The 16,089-nt window shown below is 38.1% G+C and overlaps 1 protein-coding gene across 3 annotated transcripts in view; it reads left to right on the top strand.

Moving 5' to 3' along the window:
- Positions 1–15,617, top strand: part of TRIP11 (thyroid hormone receptor interactor 11) — a 70,647-nt gene extending 55,030 nt beyond the window's left edge. For all 3 annotated transcript variants that reach the window (XM_010836191.1, XM_010836190.1, XM_010836192.1), the window contains 5 exons: positions 5,996–6,077; positions 6,895–7,009; positions 7,464–7,580; positions 8,596–8,740; positions 12,226–15,617. In XM_010836191.1, the coding sequence (XP_010834493.1) occupies positions 5,996–6,077; positions 6,895–7,009; positions 7,464–7,580; positions 8,596–8,740; positions 12,226–12,446 (680 nt within the window). In that variant the 3' untranslated portion in view covers positions 12,447–15,617. The remainder of the gene's footprint in view (positions 1–5,995; positions 6,078–6,894; positions 7,010–7,463; positions 7,581–8,595; positions 8,741–12,225) is intronic.
- The last annotated feature ends 472 nt before the right edge of the window (positions 15,618–16,089 follow it).

The following is a 16,089-nucleotide window of genomic DNA, read 5'->3' as shown; positions in this document are numbered from 1 at the left end:
AACTCTTCGCATGAGGCGGCCAAAGTACTGGAGTTTCAGCTTTAGCATCATTCTTTCCAAAGAAATCCCAGGGCTGATCTTCAGAATGGACTGGTTGGATCTCCTTGCAGTCCAGGGGACTCTCAAGAGTCTTCTCCAACACCACAGTTCAAAAGCATCAATTCTTGGGTGCTCAGCTTTCTTCACAGTCCAGCTCTCACATCCATACATGACCACAGGAAAAACTATAGCCTTGACTAGACGGACCTTTGTTGGCAAAGTAATGTCTCTGCTTTTCAATATGCTATCTAGGCTGGTCATAACTTTCCTTCCAAGGAGTAAGCATCTTTTAATTTCATGGCTGCAGTCACCATCTGCAGTGATTTTGGAGTCCAAAAAAATAAAGTCTGACACTGTTTCCACTATTTCCCCATCTATTTGCCATGAAGTGATGGGACTGGATGCCATGATCTTCGTTTTCTGAATATTGAGCTTTAAGCCAACTTTTTCACTCTCCACTTTCACTTTCATCAAAAGGCTTTTTAGTTCCTCGTCACTTTCTGCCATAAGGGTGGTGTGATCTGCTTAGTCGCTCAGTCATGTCCGACTCTTTGCGACCCCATGGACTGTAGCCCGCCAAGCTCCTCTGTCCATGGGGATTCTCCAGGCAAGAGTACCGAAGTGGGTTTCCATGCCCTCCTCCAGGGGATCTTCCCAACCCAGGGATCAAACCCAAGTCTCCCACATTGCAGGTGGATTCTTTACCAACTGAGCCACCAGGGAAGCCCAAGAATACTGGAGTGGGTGGTCTGTTCCTTCACCAGGGGATCTTCCTGACCCAGGAATCAAACCAGGGTCTCCTGCATTGCAGGTGGGTTCTATACCAGCTGAGCTTCCAGAGAAGCCCCAAATAACTAAATACTTGTAAGTATGAGCTCCGTACGTATTATACATGAATCTTGCTGGAGTGTTAGTCAGAGGTTAGATTTCTGACACCCCTTTGTTTCGGTTTTTGAGATTCTGTTTCCCATTTTAAATTGAATTTGTCAGGGATAAAAATCACTAGTGAAATTGTGTAGTGGGCCCATGTGCTACTTGTAAGCTTAACTCCTCCAGGAGTCACCCCAGAGTTGTTTGAGCCCGTCTTAAGAGTCTTGGATTCTGCCTTTGACAATCAAAGACTACTGTGACTGCTCAGGTCACTGAATGGCCAGCTTTTATGTGCAACCCCCAGAGAAGCAAGTATTTTAATTAATGAGTGGGTTTCCCATGGGACCACTGCACAGGATGAGGACTAGGCCTCCACCTCTCCCGTAAATTTCTCAGTCACCTGAGAAAACCGTAACCAGCAAGGAGCAGTCTTGTCCCTTTTTTTCTGGAGCAAAGCTCTCATGTGTTCTCACTTCTAGCCCGACAAATCTACATCTATAGACATACCTATAATAAAACCATATTTCTAATGTTCTTTTCTTTCTTGTATTGACTTCTTTGCCTTAGTTTGTAAAGATGACAAGGCAGAATGAAGGAAAAGTTATCAATGTTAACGTTAACCAAAGCGATACATATTATTGATAATAGGCAAGGTTGAAAGATGGTATTTTACGAAATCGTATGAATGAGTTCTAGTACTTTATGTAGCACTTTACTATTTTGAAAAGTCATATTTAATCACTCAGTAGGTTCTCTCAAAATTTCTTGAGATAAGCAAGCTCATTTTGCAAAATAGACAGTGAAGTCTGGCCCTGGTGACAGGACCATGATTCATATTTCAGGTCTTGGGATAGGAGCGTGATTTCATGCAGGTCTTCTGACTCTCAAGTCCTGTTCCAGCCACCTTTCTTTTCTCAGTGAGTGTATATTAGTCGTGCAGTTATGTCTGACTCTTTGTGACTTCATGGACTGTAGCATGCCAGGCTCCTCCGTCCATGGAATTCTCCAGGCAAGAATACTAGAGTTGGTTGCCATTCCCTTCTCCAGGAGATCTTCCCAACCCAGGGATCGAACCCAGGCCTGCCTGCAGTGTGCAGGCAGATTCTTTACCATATTAACCATCAGGGAAACCCTTTCTTGGTCAGGTGGCTGTTAAATAAACTTGAGTCTTGTCCAAGGGAGCTTAGTCATAAAACAGCCAGTGAGTTTGTAAGGAGTGTGACCTAATTTTACAGTGCTTTCTAAAGACAGTATTATAGTACAGTGTTGCTAACCGCAAATAAAATGGAAAATTGTGTTGTACTGATTTGTTGTAGTCACTCACATTTTATGTTTACTTTTGATTTTAAATCAGGTGATGAAGACCCTGGCACCATCTCTCAGTATTACAGAGAAGAGGCTCTAGTATGGTTTTAGGATGTCAGATATTCAGAGTAACTCTTAACCTAAACCAGACCAATCCCAGTTACTTTGTTGCTCAACTTTAAAGTGTACCCTGTCCCTGCCCTTTTTTCCCCTTATAATTTCCAAAGAATTATTTTGGCATGTTTTTAGGTTATTTCACAGGGATGTTGTATTTGGCTAGATACTCACTTCTGAATAACTGTATTTTGCCTGCCCATATAAATACAATTCTGATTTCAAATTGTGGTTTGAATTAGTATGCAGTTTTTGTGGAGAAGTATTGAGAATCTGATGGGAGGAGAATAGGTATGCCTGGAGAAAAGAGCAATCTGTAGGGATCTTTGAAGTCAGTATTCAACTTTCTTTTCTAAGTCTTTCCTAGTTAATACCACCCTTCCAACCCTTTCCCCCAAAGTCCAAGGTTGTTTTCTAGACTCAAGTATCAGTGTCCGCTTAAACTGCTACTTGAAGTTTAAATAGTCCTCTGCATGTTTGCGAGGATAGTCACACTGTCAGTTCTCTTTCTCACTAGCTCAGGACTAGCTTATATTCTGATAATGAAAATTTTAAGAAATTTGTACCCTTTTATTTTGGCTTTAAGGATGTTTTGAGGGCTTCCCAGGTGGTGGTAGTGGTAAAGAACCCACCTGCCATTGCAGGAGACATAAGAGATGTGGATTCAATCACTTGGTCAGGAAGATTCCCTGGAGGAGGGCATGGCAACCCTCTCCTGTATTCTTGCCTGGAGAATCCCATGGACAGAGGAGCCTAGCAGGCTACAGTCCATGAGGTCACAAAGAATTGGACATGACTGAAGTGACTTAGCACACATGCGTGCAAGGATGTTTTGCTTATATCTTTCAGAACACAGAGCTTTCAATAAGAATTTTACCAATATTAACTAATTTTCATCAAGAAAATATTTGCTACTTGAACTTTATTAAGATGGATTTCTTGATCAGTTTTTCATAGAACAAAGTTTAATTTTTCTAATTTATTTTACTAAAGTCATTTTTATCAGAAGCAAGGTTGTGAATTTTACCCTGAAGATGTCTAGTTATCATTCAGTTTTCAGTTCAGTTCACTCAGTCATGTACGACTCTTTGCGACCCCATGGACTGCAGTACGCCAGGCCTTCCTGTCCATCACCAACTCCCAGAGTTTACATAGACTCATGTCCATTGAGTTGGTGATGCCATCCAACCATTCAGTTTTATCTTTTCTTTTTTAATGAGATAGTATAGTATAATGGTTGTATTCTGGTTATACTCCAAAGTAGTGTTATCCATTAAAAAAAATATAATGTAAGCCACAGTTAGAATTAAAAACATTATAGTAGCCACATTTAAAAAGTAAAAAGATACTGTGAGATTAATTTTAATAATATATTTTATCTAGAATTTATATTGTATCTAATATTTATCATTTTGAAATTTAATCAATATAAAAATCATTAGTTTTTAGAAGAAAGTAAATAGGAGAAGGGAAGTCTCAGAGAAAGGGAAGATGGGGGTTGGCTAAATTTGACCTTCTCTTCTGCCACCTCTCCATAGCCTGGGGCAGAAGTGGAGGAGGACAAAAGAGAAGACTGTGCTCCTCTGGCACTTACTTTAGTTGAGGAATGGGGTGGTTAATTCAGAACATGAATGAGAGATTAATTTACTTGCTGTTCTTCCTCTGAATACTGAGAACTAGAAAAGGCCCCTTCACTAGAAAAGGCCCACTTGGCACCCTAGTTGGTAGTATATATGTGTCCATTAAGAATCTACAATGTCTTTTTCTGACCCAGACTTAAATAATAGTCTTGTTCTCTCTGTCTCTGTGTGTCTGTGTGTCTCTTAATGTCCAGGCTTAAATTCTTCCCTGGAAACACAGGAAAGGAAATGTTTGTAGTAGATTTTCCAAACACAAACCTTATTTTTATAATATGGTTATGACAACCATCTCTGTTTTGGTAAAAGTTAGCCTATTACATTTTGCAGTTGAGATTTTGGCGATTTGGGAAAGCCCCGGTTATTGCAAACAGTTAAACTGGACATTTTGTATATACGTTTAGTACTTAAATCAGAATTTTAGGCATTGTACAGACAGAATGAAAACATAAAGCAGATGAATCTGGCTTAACATGTAAGGTTCAGAGAAAACTTCTTTGAGGAAAGGACTTGGGCACTGAGATGTGAAGGGTAAAGAGTTAATATTAATAGGCAGTGCCAATGGAAAAGAGCTTTCCAGGCAGAAGGAAAAACATTTGCAGAGGTCTGCAGTGGGAATTGAGAGTTCAGAAATAAACCATACATTTCTGGTCAATTGATTTTTAACAAAGATTCCAAGAGAATAGTTTTTTCAACACTTTACTACTGGAACAACTAGGTATCCGCACATACAGGAACCTTGGACCCTTACCTCACACCGTTCAGAAAAAGTAACTCAAAGTGGATCATGGACCTACATTTTAGAGTTAAAACTGTGAAACTCTTAGAAGAAAACATAGGAGTAAATCTTTGTGATACTGAGTTTAAGCAGTGGCTTCTTAGACAAGGCAAGAAACATAAGAAAAAATAAATTAGACTCATCAAAATGAAAACTTTTGTGCTTCAAAGGATACTGTCAAGAAAGTGAAATGACTTCCCACAGAGTAGAAGGAAATATTTGCAAGTCATATAGTGGATAAGGAAGCTTGTATCCTGCTGCTACTAGCAAAATGCTGCATAACTCAAAGAGTAGGTTTGTGGAAAGAGGTCAAAGTCTAGTGTTCGGATGTGAATATTTCTTGATTTGAAAAGTTGAGCTCTACTGCAAAGCATTCTCCTTACTTTTCTTTCAGAATGAAATTTGTAATCTAGCTTGATGTTAATAAGCATCTCTTTTGGCTCAAACTATCCATTTCTGAGGAAACAGGTGTAGACTCCATGGGTCTGCTGAGAGTTCCTTAGTCTAGGAATCCATGGCTCCATGGCATGGTTGATTATGAACAGGGTCTCTCCCTGTTGGAATTTTAGACTTTGCTTTCAATACTGTTTAGATTCCAAGTGTTCTGCCAAGACTTTACACATTTTGCTTCCTTTTCAAATAACTAAGAATTTAAAAATAAAATAGTCCAAACATCTTTCTAAATCAGTCAGAAGCTATATAGTATCTTGCCTAGTCTGTTAGAACCAGTGATCTGAATTTTTTGCAGTTTACCTCAGCATACTTTGCCCTGGCAGCTGCCTCCTGAGCCATGGTCTTGATTGTGTTAGCTGCTTTCCTTCGTCAGCTCACCAAAAAAGAGTCCAGCCAGGAAAATGGAAAAAGGAAAATCTAAAATTGTCCTTTCCGTTTTTTCCCGTTAAAAAGTGGCTCTGGAAATGTTTCATGCAAGGAAGCAGCGGTGAAAAATCTCGTTTGCGCTTCAGCTTCTGAAGAGAATGAAAACCTTTGGTTTCTAAATTTTCTGTTAAAGAATTGATTATTTTATTGGGGGTAAACAATGTGAATTAATGCATACTCTGGCTTCTAGGTAATTTCTATACCAGAAAGCCTAATTCAATGAACCAAAGAAGAGATGGACGTAATTTAATATTCCTAATTAGAATAAGTACATATAGTCAAAATTCAGTAAAGATGTCGTAAATCTCATTATATAGTCATACAGATTATTTTAATCAGTTAATGACTATCTTATTCATGTATTTTAAAACAGATGAGCTCCAACAAGAAATGCTGGATGATGTACAAAAGAAATTGATGAATTTAGTAAATAGCACAGAAGGAAAAGTGGACAAGTATGCTCTGCCTTTTACTTTTATGTATTTTATGGGGATCACTTTTATGGTAAAAACAATTTCTACATGTAAATGTGTGTGTTAAGTTTTTAAAAACCTTTTGTTTTTCTTATATAGTGATGAGTTGCAGGTAGTTTTAATGAGGGGTCAGTAACTTGCCTTCTCTTGGTTTTTAAATATATTTTCCCAGCTTAAGATTCTTTTTCTTAAGACCATATGGAAGAGATCACCGCAGTACGAAGTACTTCGAAAACATGAAGTTTATTCTTACCATTCTTTTTTGTTCTCTTTATTGCCCTTAAGTGGACGTATCTTGCTCAAATGCATTAGGTGTGAAACCTATGTAGTATGTATCTTAACATTTTAAAGATTTAGATATTATTAGCAAGTTTTTAATAAATGTGAATGAATGGGGAAATATAAGCATAACCATTAAGCACAAGAACTGTCCATCACCATTTAGGATAGGGAGGAGAGAGAAATCTGAAACGTCTCCTTATAATATCAACCTAAGCAGGCACTGAAAATTATTAATGAAGCACCAATCTCAGTTGATTATTTGATTGAAGAAAGTGGGTGGCTTGTTAAGCGATGTTTTTAAAGGGGCACATTTTGAGTTGTTGGTGATGTTCCTTAATTAGACTTGTCAAGATTTTGTTAAAGCTACTTTAAAATATTTTATTGTTTATTGTTCTTTGTAATTAAGTGCTGTTTAAGTATAATTAAATATTTGTATGTTCATTATTTATTGTTTGGGTACACTGGATATTGAGACAACTGGCAAGTTAGCTTGTACTGTTTCTGCCTTCATTTTCAGAGTCCTGATGAGAAACCTCTTCACTGGACACTTCCACACACCAAAACATCAGCGTCATGAAGTGTTACGATTAATGGGAAGCATTCTAGGCATCAAAAAGGAGGAAATGGATCAGGTAACTGAACATTGAATGCCATTCTGAATATAACTAGAATACTTGGCATCATATAAAAGAATCTCAGTATATTTATAACTAAAATACTTGGCATCATATAAACATTTTTTTCCCTGTGTTTTATATAACTTTTGCTGAATACAATAATGTAGAAATGGAATCATTTTATATTACAGAGAAGATTTGTGCAGTTTGTATAATATTAGCTTAAATGTTTCATAACTTTAAGTCACCATTCGTATCAGAATGCTGAAAGTTTGAGAGATGACAGCCCTCAGGTTTTATTTGAGATAGTGCTGGGATGGCATTTCAGTGTATATATAGCTTCCGTCAGTAGGAACCTGGGAAATGGACTTGAAAAGCATGAGTTACTGCCATCTGAAATCATGTAAAAATGCTTCTGTTTTCTTTTCTTGTATTGATCATACTTTCCTCTTTTAAAATAATCTTTTAGTTGTTGACTGAAGACCAGGGCGGTGTTACCAGGTGGATGACTGGGTGGCTTGGAGGAGGATCGAAGAGTGTTCCCAGCACACCTCTGAGACCAAGTCAGCAGTCTCTGCTTAATAGTGTAAGAGTCGGCTTCGTTCTGGCCAAATAGGAGTAGTGACATCGTTGTGCCTCACATGCATTTGCAAAGAATTAGACTTCTTTTTCAGGTTGTTTTATACAGCCCTGTTACTTTGGAGTTGTGGAAACTGAGATCCAAAGAGGTGATTAGCTTACCGATAGAAAGCCAGTTTTAATAGTTTTATTGCATATAGGTTTTATTTTAACATTTTGTTTACATGATACTTTTATTTTTCAAAATATTAACTGTTCCTTCCTTTGTTTTTGATCGTACTGCTATCAGCACATAATCATTTGTCTCTTACTACTAAATTATTAGATTCTCAAAGACAGAGGCTCTGTTTTATGCCTGTATGTATCTATATAGTCACTGAGCCAATTGAATGCTTATTGAGCACTTGCTGTGTGTCAGACTGTTTTGAGCATGGAGAGTGCAAGCTACGCACCAGATAGATGAAGTGCTTTTCTTCAGAAAAACTGACATTCCGGTCGGAGGTAGCAGTTAATTAACATGAAAACATGATCCCTGGTATACAGTAGGCTTCAAATGAGTATTAATTGAATTGAGTACCACTGTGAGTTAGAATGTGGAGTTTACTTCTTTATTTTATGTATTTATTTATTTGTTTATTTTTAACTAAAGAGGAAACTGAGGCTAGGTGACTTACCTAAAGCTGGTGAGAGATAGAACTCTTAAATTGAGTGGCATAAAATTGAAAGGAAAGTTCTACACTACATTATTTTAATCTGATAATATTACTGGTGACCTTTTACTGTACTCATTGATTGGGTGCTACTGTAGAAAAACGCGATTATTTGATGCTTGTTTTCTGTTGATACCTGTGTATCAGTTAGAATAGTAACACTTTTAATTGTTCATAAGGCTTGTTTATAAAGAAATGATTCAGATAGCATGACTAGTTTTTAATATGAATTAGAATAGCTGGTACAGTTTCTTGGTTGTAGTGAATATAATTTTATTATCTGCCTAATATATCCAAAATATTTCTTCTTAGTCTTTTTCAGAACTTTTTGTTAAATTTCTAGAAACAGAATCTCATCCATCTGTTCCACCACCCAAGCTTTCTGTTCATGATATGAAACCTCTAGATTCACCAGGAAGGAGAAAACCAGACACAAGTACACCAGAAAGTTTTAAAGGTAAAATCAGATACTTATTTTCTTTTCTACAATTTAAAAAGTTGATGATTCATGATTATGTTTTACAGTGATACTAACGGAAGTTTTAGTGTTTTTGAAAATGTGCAACAGTTTCTTCCAAACTTCCAGTAAGGCATTAGATTTTGGCTTCATATGTATATTCTTATTGCAAGCTGATATTTAATTAGCTTAGGTTAATTTGAGCAACATGAAATATTTTCCCTTTATATATTGGAATAATTCTCTCTGCATAAGCCACATTGAATTATTCTTGGGAGTGCTTGATGGATCTGGTAAACCGCTGTTCACCCATTTTCCTTTCTCACTAATAGTGCTTATTGCTAATCAGTTAGAATTGTGGTTTATATAGTTAGAGAAAGACTTTTTTCCATGTGGTAATCTGAGTATTACACTCAGTAACCAGAGTTGGTATGTTAATAATATTTACAAGCGCAGTTTAGTAAACTAGCTCAGACATCCAAGAACACTATGAAGAGTTCGTAAGTGTTGAAAGGCCTGCCTGGAAGCAGATGGTTTGGCGGTTCTACAATATGTGGATGTAGTTTTCTACCCTACTAGGTTGTAGGATCTTATTTGTGCTGTTCATATCCCCCGTGCTGGCATGCAGTGTAGTCTTGAGTTCAGATTGAAGTGTAATGTGTTAGACTCTGCTCACGTGCACGTGCGTGTTCAGTTGCTTAGTTGTGTCTGACTCTTTGCGAGCCAGCGGACTGCAGCCCTTCAGGCTCCCCTGTCCATGAGATTTCCCCCTGGAGTGGGTTGCCATTCCCATCTCCAGGGAATATTCCCAACCCAGGGATCAAACCCAGGTCTCCTACATTGCAGGTGGATTCTTTACAGTCTGAGCCACTAGTAAAGCCCTTTAGACTCTGTACAGATTCTTTATTAGAAGGGCTATATGTTTTATCTCGGAGAAGGCAATGGCACCCCACTCCAGTACTCTTGCCTGGAAAATCCCATGGACGGAGGAGCCTGGTGGGCTGCAGTCCATGGGGTCGCTAAGAGTCGGACACGACTGAGCGACTTCACTTTCACTTTTCACTTTCATATATTGGAGAAGGAAATGGCAACCCACTCCAGTGTTCTTGCCTGGAGAATCCCAGGGACAGGGGAGCCTGGTGGGCTGCTGTCTGTGGGGTCACACAGAGTCGGACACGACTGAAGTGACTTAGCATAGCATAGCATAGCATATGTTTTATCTGAAATCTTCATATTTTAATAGACTAACATGTTTGCTAGCTGGACTGTAAAGGTACATATTATATACTCTCAAGTTTATGTCACTTGCTCAGTACTTAAATTTGGATAAAATACTGAATTTATATTCTGAAATTTTAAGAACTTCTTTAGTCCTTCTCTCAGCTCTCAGAAGTCGTTCAGTTGTGTCCAACTCTTTGTGACCCCGGGATTGTAGCCTACCAGGCTCCTCCATCCATGGGATTTTCCAGGCAAGAGTACTGAAGTGGGCTGCCATTTCCTTCTCCAGGGGATCTTCTCAACCCAGGCATCGAACCTGGGTCACCTGCATTGCAGACAGACGCTTTACTGTCTGAGCCACCAGGGAAGCCTTCTTTAGTCCTTACTTAGATGAATATTTCTATTTTCCTGAACTTTTATAGAAAGTGAAAGTAGTAAAATTATTTTAGGTAAAAGCTTTGTCTACTAAATTTAGGCTTTAGAAAAGTCTTAACTTTAATGTGTAGACTATACTAAAAACATTTTTTTCTTGTTATACTAGGTTTCATTTTTCCTTTAATAGTTTCTGGCTGTGCTGTGTCTTCATTGCTGCAGGCTTGTCTCTGGTTGCAGCAAGCAGGGGCTACTCTTTGTTGCCATGCATGTGCTTCTCATTGCAGTGGCTTCTTTTATTGTGGAGCGCAGGCTCTAGGGCCCACGGGCTTCAGTAGTTGCGGCTCCTGGGCTCTGGAGCATGGGCTCAATAGCTGTGGCTCATGGACTTAGTTGCTGCAAGGCATGTGGGATCGTCCCGGGCCAGAAATCTAACCCATGTCTCCTGCATTGGTAGGTGGATTCTTTACCACTAAGCCACCAGGGAAACCCCAGTTTTAGCATCTTTCAAGATTCTAAAATTTATTTTGGCAGGGTCTCCCTTCCCCCCTCTCCTCCCCCTGCCCTTCCCCTTCTTTCCTCTCCTTTTCTTTTGTACACCTCCCCACTTCAGTTATCAAGTCACATGCCCAGCTTGATTTGTGTTGCTCAGAGACAAAAGCCAGAGCTTACCATGTAGCTATTTCAAAGTTTGGGAAATTGTCATTCACAGGAAAAAGTACAGCTTGCGGACCCAAGGGTGCTCAGTGATAAGTAGCTTTGATACATTTGTCTCAGTGCTTCCTTTGTTTTAGAGGCCTCTTTTATTTTAGTTTCCCATCACTGAAGAGGGTGTCTTTGAGGGGTTGCTTGTCTCTGAACAAAGAAGTTGTTAATGACCTTGGGTAATAAAGCAGAATTCTGTCCACTAAGACTTTAGGGCATAAACTAGGTGCTGTTCCAGTAAAAACTTAATTGTTCAGCCTGACTTCACAGAAAAATAATCTAATGAGAATTGTTTTCAAACCTTTGAATGTCTAAAAGATGACCGTTTAATGTGATGCATACATTGCTTTTTGTTTTGGTAAATTAATATTAAATATGATTGTTATTATAATATGGATGCCAATTTTTTTCAGGACCATTTTAATTATTTGGGCAAAACAAGTTCTCAAGTCCTCCCATCTTTCAAATGGTTAGATAAAATTTGCCTGGTGACATAGGAAACACTTTTTAGAAAACTGTTGTTACAGTAAATGACATTAATCCCCAGAACTGGGAAGCTCCCTATATGGTTCAAATGGCTCACTCCCCAGAGAGTATCTTTGCCTGTGTAATCCCCTTCCTCTTCTTTGTCCCCTCTAGGTGCACAGGTCTCTATCTGATTGCATCTCTCCTTCCCTACCTCATTCCATATAGATGGGAATCCCCTGGTGGCTCAGATGGTAAAGAATCTTCCTGCAGTATAGGACACTTGGGTTCAATCCTTGGGTCGAGAAGATCCCCTGGAGAAGGGAATGGCAACCCACTCCAGTGTTCTTGCCTGAAGATTTCATAGACAGAGGAGCCTGGTGGGCTAAGTCTGTGGGATCACAAAGAATCAGACACAATTGAGCAATTACCCCTTTCAGCACACAATACAACACACATAACTGGTATTAAGTATAAGACAGCAATAGTAATGCGTTTAATAATATTAGCTCTACATACAAATATTTCTCTCTCCCATTCCTTTCTCTTATTTATTGCTTCTTTATTTCACCTTGTGTGTTTCATAGACCCTGCTTATCAGATCCAGAACCTAGCAGCGTGTAAGTTAAATTTATTTGGGGGCCAAATCTCAGAACCTAAAACACATGTATACCAGTGACCAGATAATATGTGGGAGACTAAATCATCCTTGTTTTGTCATCTAGATACAGCGGAATTCAGGGCTGGTAGAAGAACAGATGTGAATCCATTCCTGGCTCCCCGCTCTGCAGCTGTGCCTCTCCTTAACCCAGCTGGACTTGGACCTGGCGGACCTGGGCATCTCCTTTTGAAACCCATCTCAGACGTTCTGCCCACGTTTACGCCTTTGCCGGTGTCGCCTGACAACAGTGCTGGAGTTGTGCTGAAAGACCTTTTAAAGCAATAGATTATTCTCAAGCCAGAGCTGACATATATCGCACTTTAAAGAAACAAACCGTCAACACTATGTACATACTTTATCACTAAGTGGCCTTTTGGAAGAAGTCATGTATTTGTTTGCAGTTATACTTTCTCTAAGTTTAAACTAATATTCTTAATGCTTTTAGAAATCGCAAGAGTTAAAGGAGGAAGTGTTTGCTATCTTATCTCCTTTTTTCCCCCTGTCTCATTTGACCTAACTTAAGCTAGAAACATTCTTTTTAATTTTAATTTACAAAAGTAAGAAAAATAAAAAGAAAGACAAAAATACTAGTAGCTATATATCAGTTCTTTCCTTTTCAAGCTCATTTAAACTAGAGACGTATAGTTATCTTTTAAAGATAATCAGTAGATTTACCAAAAAAAAGGGGGGGGAGAAGAAAATAGTAGTGGCTTATCCACATAGTGTAAAAATTGATCTAAAGCATATTACTTATCTTTAGGCCAAGAACAGGGTTGTCCCTGGGAGGTGACGGTGTCCTGAGGTAGAAGGCGTGTTGTTTAGCTCTCTGCAGCTTCATCGTGTGTGTAGACTGAGCACAGAGAGCACACAGTTTCGTCCGGGATCCCCCTGCCCGCCTTTCACAGTCATAGCCGCCGTCTTCCCTCCCGGCTCCTGACCTTCTGGCACCCCTCACAATGCTCCTCTGTAATTTTGTCACTTCAAGAGTGCCATTCACTGGAATCGTGCAGTGTAACCTTTGGAGATGGCCTTTTTTCACTCACCATAATTCCCTTGAGATCCTTCTACGTTGCTGAACCTATCAGATGCTTCTTCCTTTTCACTGTTAAGTACATGTTGTCACTGTATGGTTTTGCTTTAAGAGCTAAAGTGTCTCATTAAAGATAACCATCTTAAAACAAAATGTTTCCACAACCCTACTCACAACTTTGATCTAAGTGTTAAATTGTACAGCTGCATTTACAGAACTATAATCAGCAATATCCCTAGATACACCACCTCCTGCCTCTATCTGAGGTGTTGACGTGAGAGGGACGGCCACCCAGGGGTCGTCCGTCATCTTCACAGTCACCAGGGCAGTGAGTTACTTGGGCAGCACCAGCACCGGGTGTTTGGAACTTAACGGTGAGGGAATATCCCTTTAATTCTTTTATAAACCCCTCATAAAAATCCTGACTTGGAATTTAGTTATATCAGGATGTTCATGTTTGTATTAGTTGTTGAAGTTGTACATTTAAAGACATTTCTTTGCAAATTTTGTAAATTTCGATATGCCTTTAAAATAGAAACATCTGTATAATAAGGAAAGATGAAAATGATACTAATCCAAATATGTAAATAGGCCTGGCTCTGGCCAGGGCTAAATTTGGTCGTTTGTAAATTTTGCTGTGATTAACTGTATACTTTGTACTGTATTTAGAGGATTGGAAGTCATTATGTGTTGCTAGATAAAGCTTGTTTTTCTGGAAAATCTAGTAACTTAGACATTGCTGCTTCAGAACGTCCCCTGTGTCCTTGGCTAACTTATTTATATTGCCATTCTTTATTTAGTATACTTTAAAGGAAGTTGTCATACCAGTTCTATATTAGAACTATCAAACTGCCTCCTGTCTGTTTTGTCCACTATTATTTCTCTATGAAATGATTATTCTTAGATTTTATAAGGTCCTTTCAAAGATACTTTCACTGACTATCCTAAATTATTTGCTGCTTGCCATTGAATTTTCATTTCAGTGTGGAGCATCTGAAATAAAAGTTTCTCAGTTTAAAAAAAAAAAGAAAAGACAACGTGATCCTTTATTTTGAAGGAATATAATAACAGAAAAAAATTTCCTCTTTTAATTTGGAAAGGAGATGCATGGTGGGTATAAGTAGCGTGTCATCATATTTAAATACCTTTTATGATATTTTCAGTATTTCCTTTCTTGCTTCCAAACAGCCTATCCCCGCTCACCCCATAGTTTAACAGAAGTTGGAAAGCTGTTATGGGTGGATTGCATATCTAAACATCCCAACATGACCTTACATGGCTGCTATTTTTAAAAGTATGTGACCTTGTCCTAATGCTGTAGTATCTAACGTTTCAATTGTATCATCATCGAAACTATAGCTCACTGGTATGCATACTAAGTGTTTGTTGATCCAAACCAGACATAACTCATCTACTTTTCTGAATTAAGTTGTGTCAGAGATGAACCATCTGCTCAAGGAATCTTCTTAGTAATCATATAGTGATGAAGCATATAATTCTGATGTTAGCAGTTGGATATTGCTAATGCTAATTTTATTGCAGTACTTTAACTACAGTAATTTTACTGTTTATTCCTCTAGAAACTTACTAAAATTTGTGGTTGCATTTTACCATCGCTGCCACAGTTTTCCACAACATTCCTAATGGTTTTCAACTGCTTTATTGTAGTAGAAAATTCATCCAGCCGTTGGATTTGATTTTAGTATAATACTGTATTTCATGGTTATTTTTTAGTTCCTGCCATTATTGAGTTAAAAACTAAACAACAAAAACATGGGGGAAGAAGATTGACTTTCTTAAAACCATCCAATTAAATATTAAATATCCCCCTCAAATAAAGCATCTAGTTTATTTTAACCTTTTAATGGACAGTTGAAAGGAGGGAAAAGTCAAAATACTTTGCCAATCAGTAGATGGGAAACAAAACAACAGTGCTTCAGGAACAAGAGAGAAATAATTGTTGATAAAGCACTATTAAGTATACTTAGGGCATATTAATTTTATTTTTAAGGCTAATCAAGTTTTTCATATAAGAAAGTATTAAAACATCTTCCATTAATAAAAATTAATCTTTAATTTTGTAAACATCAAGTATAACATTTATATATTCCTATGGAAAAAACTTTCGTGGAAAAAATAATGGTACTTGTAGTGATCTGACATTTGTGATTATTTGCCAGTCTTTACTTTCTAACCTATTAAGGTTTCTCTAGTTAAAATTGTTAAGTTGTCTTTTGACTTTTAGGGAAATATCTTATGGAATATTTACAGTCCAACCTTAATACTGGCTTGTATTTTATGGAACTAAAGTCAGTGCATTTCTGAATTTCTCAGGAGCACTGCAAGGCAGAAAAACTAGTCCAAATAAAAATGATATATGTAAACTGGCAATGTCTTCATCCACAATAAAAAAAAAAAAACTTTTAGCAAACAGCTGCTGACTTTTTCTTTAGAAGGGGGAGAAATGACTTACACATGTTGTTTATAGCAGCAGTTGATGAACTACTGAAGCTAATATCTTCAAGTGTTCACCGGATGTCTGCTGTTAGGGTAGTGTTTGAGCTTTGGAAATGTTAACTATGAACAGTTTAATAGATGCTCAAGGTTATGTGTGCGAAGAGGATCTGAGAGGTTTTAGCCAGGCCTTTTTTCCCCAGAGGTGATAGTATGCATCAGTGGGCTCGTGGTTTTTCTGCAAAATGATCGGCTATGTACTCAGTTTTTCTTAGATGTGGAACTTGGTTTTTTGGTTCGTTTGGTTTTTTGGCTGCACTTTGTAACTAGCAGGATCCTAGTTCCTTGACCAGGGATTGGCAGCTTGGAGTCTTAACCATTAGACCACCAAGGAAGTCCCAGAACTTGTATATTTTTAACTATTCATGTGGTAGGATTGGAAGG

The sequence above is a fragment of the Bison bison genome, unplaced genomic scaffold, assembly GCF_000754665.1.
Source record: "Bison bison bison isolate TAMUID 2011002044 unplaced genomic scaffold, Bison_UMD1.0 scf7180017864061, whole genome shotgun sequence".
NCBI lineage: Eukaryota > Metazoa > Chordata > Mammalia > Artiodactyla > Bovidae > Bison > Bison bison.
The sequence above is the reverse complement of the archived record's forward strand: the minus strand, read 5'-3'. Positions and strand labels throughout refer to the sequence as shown.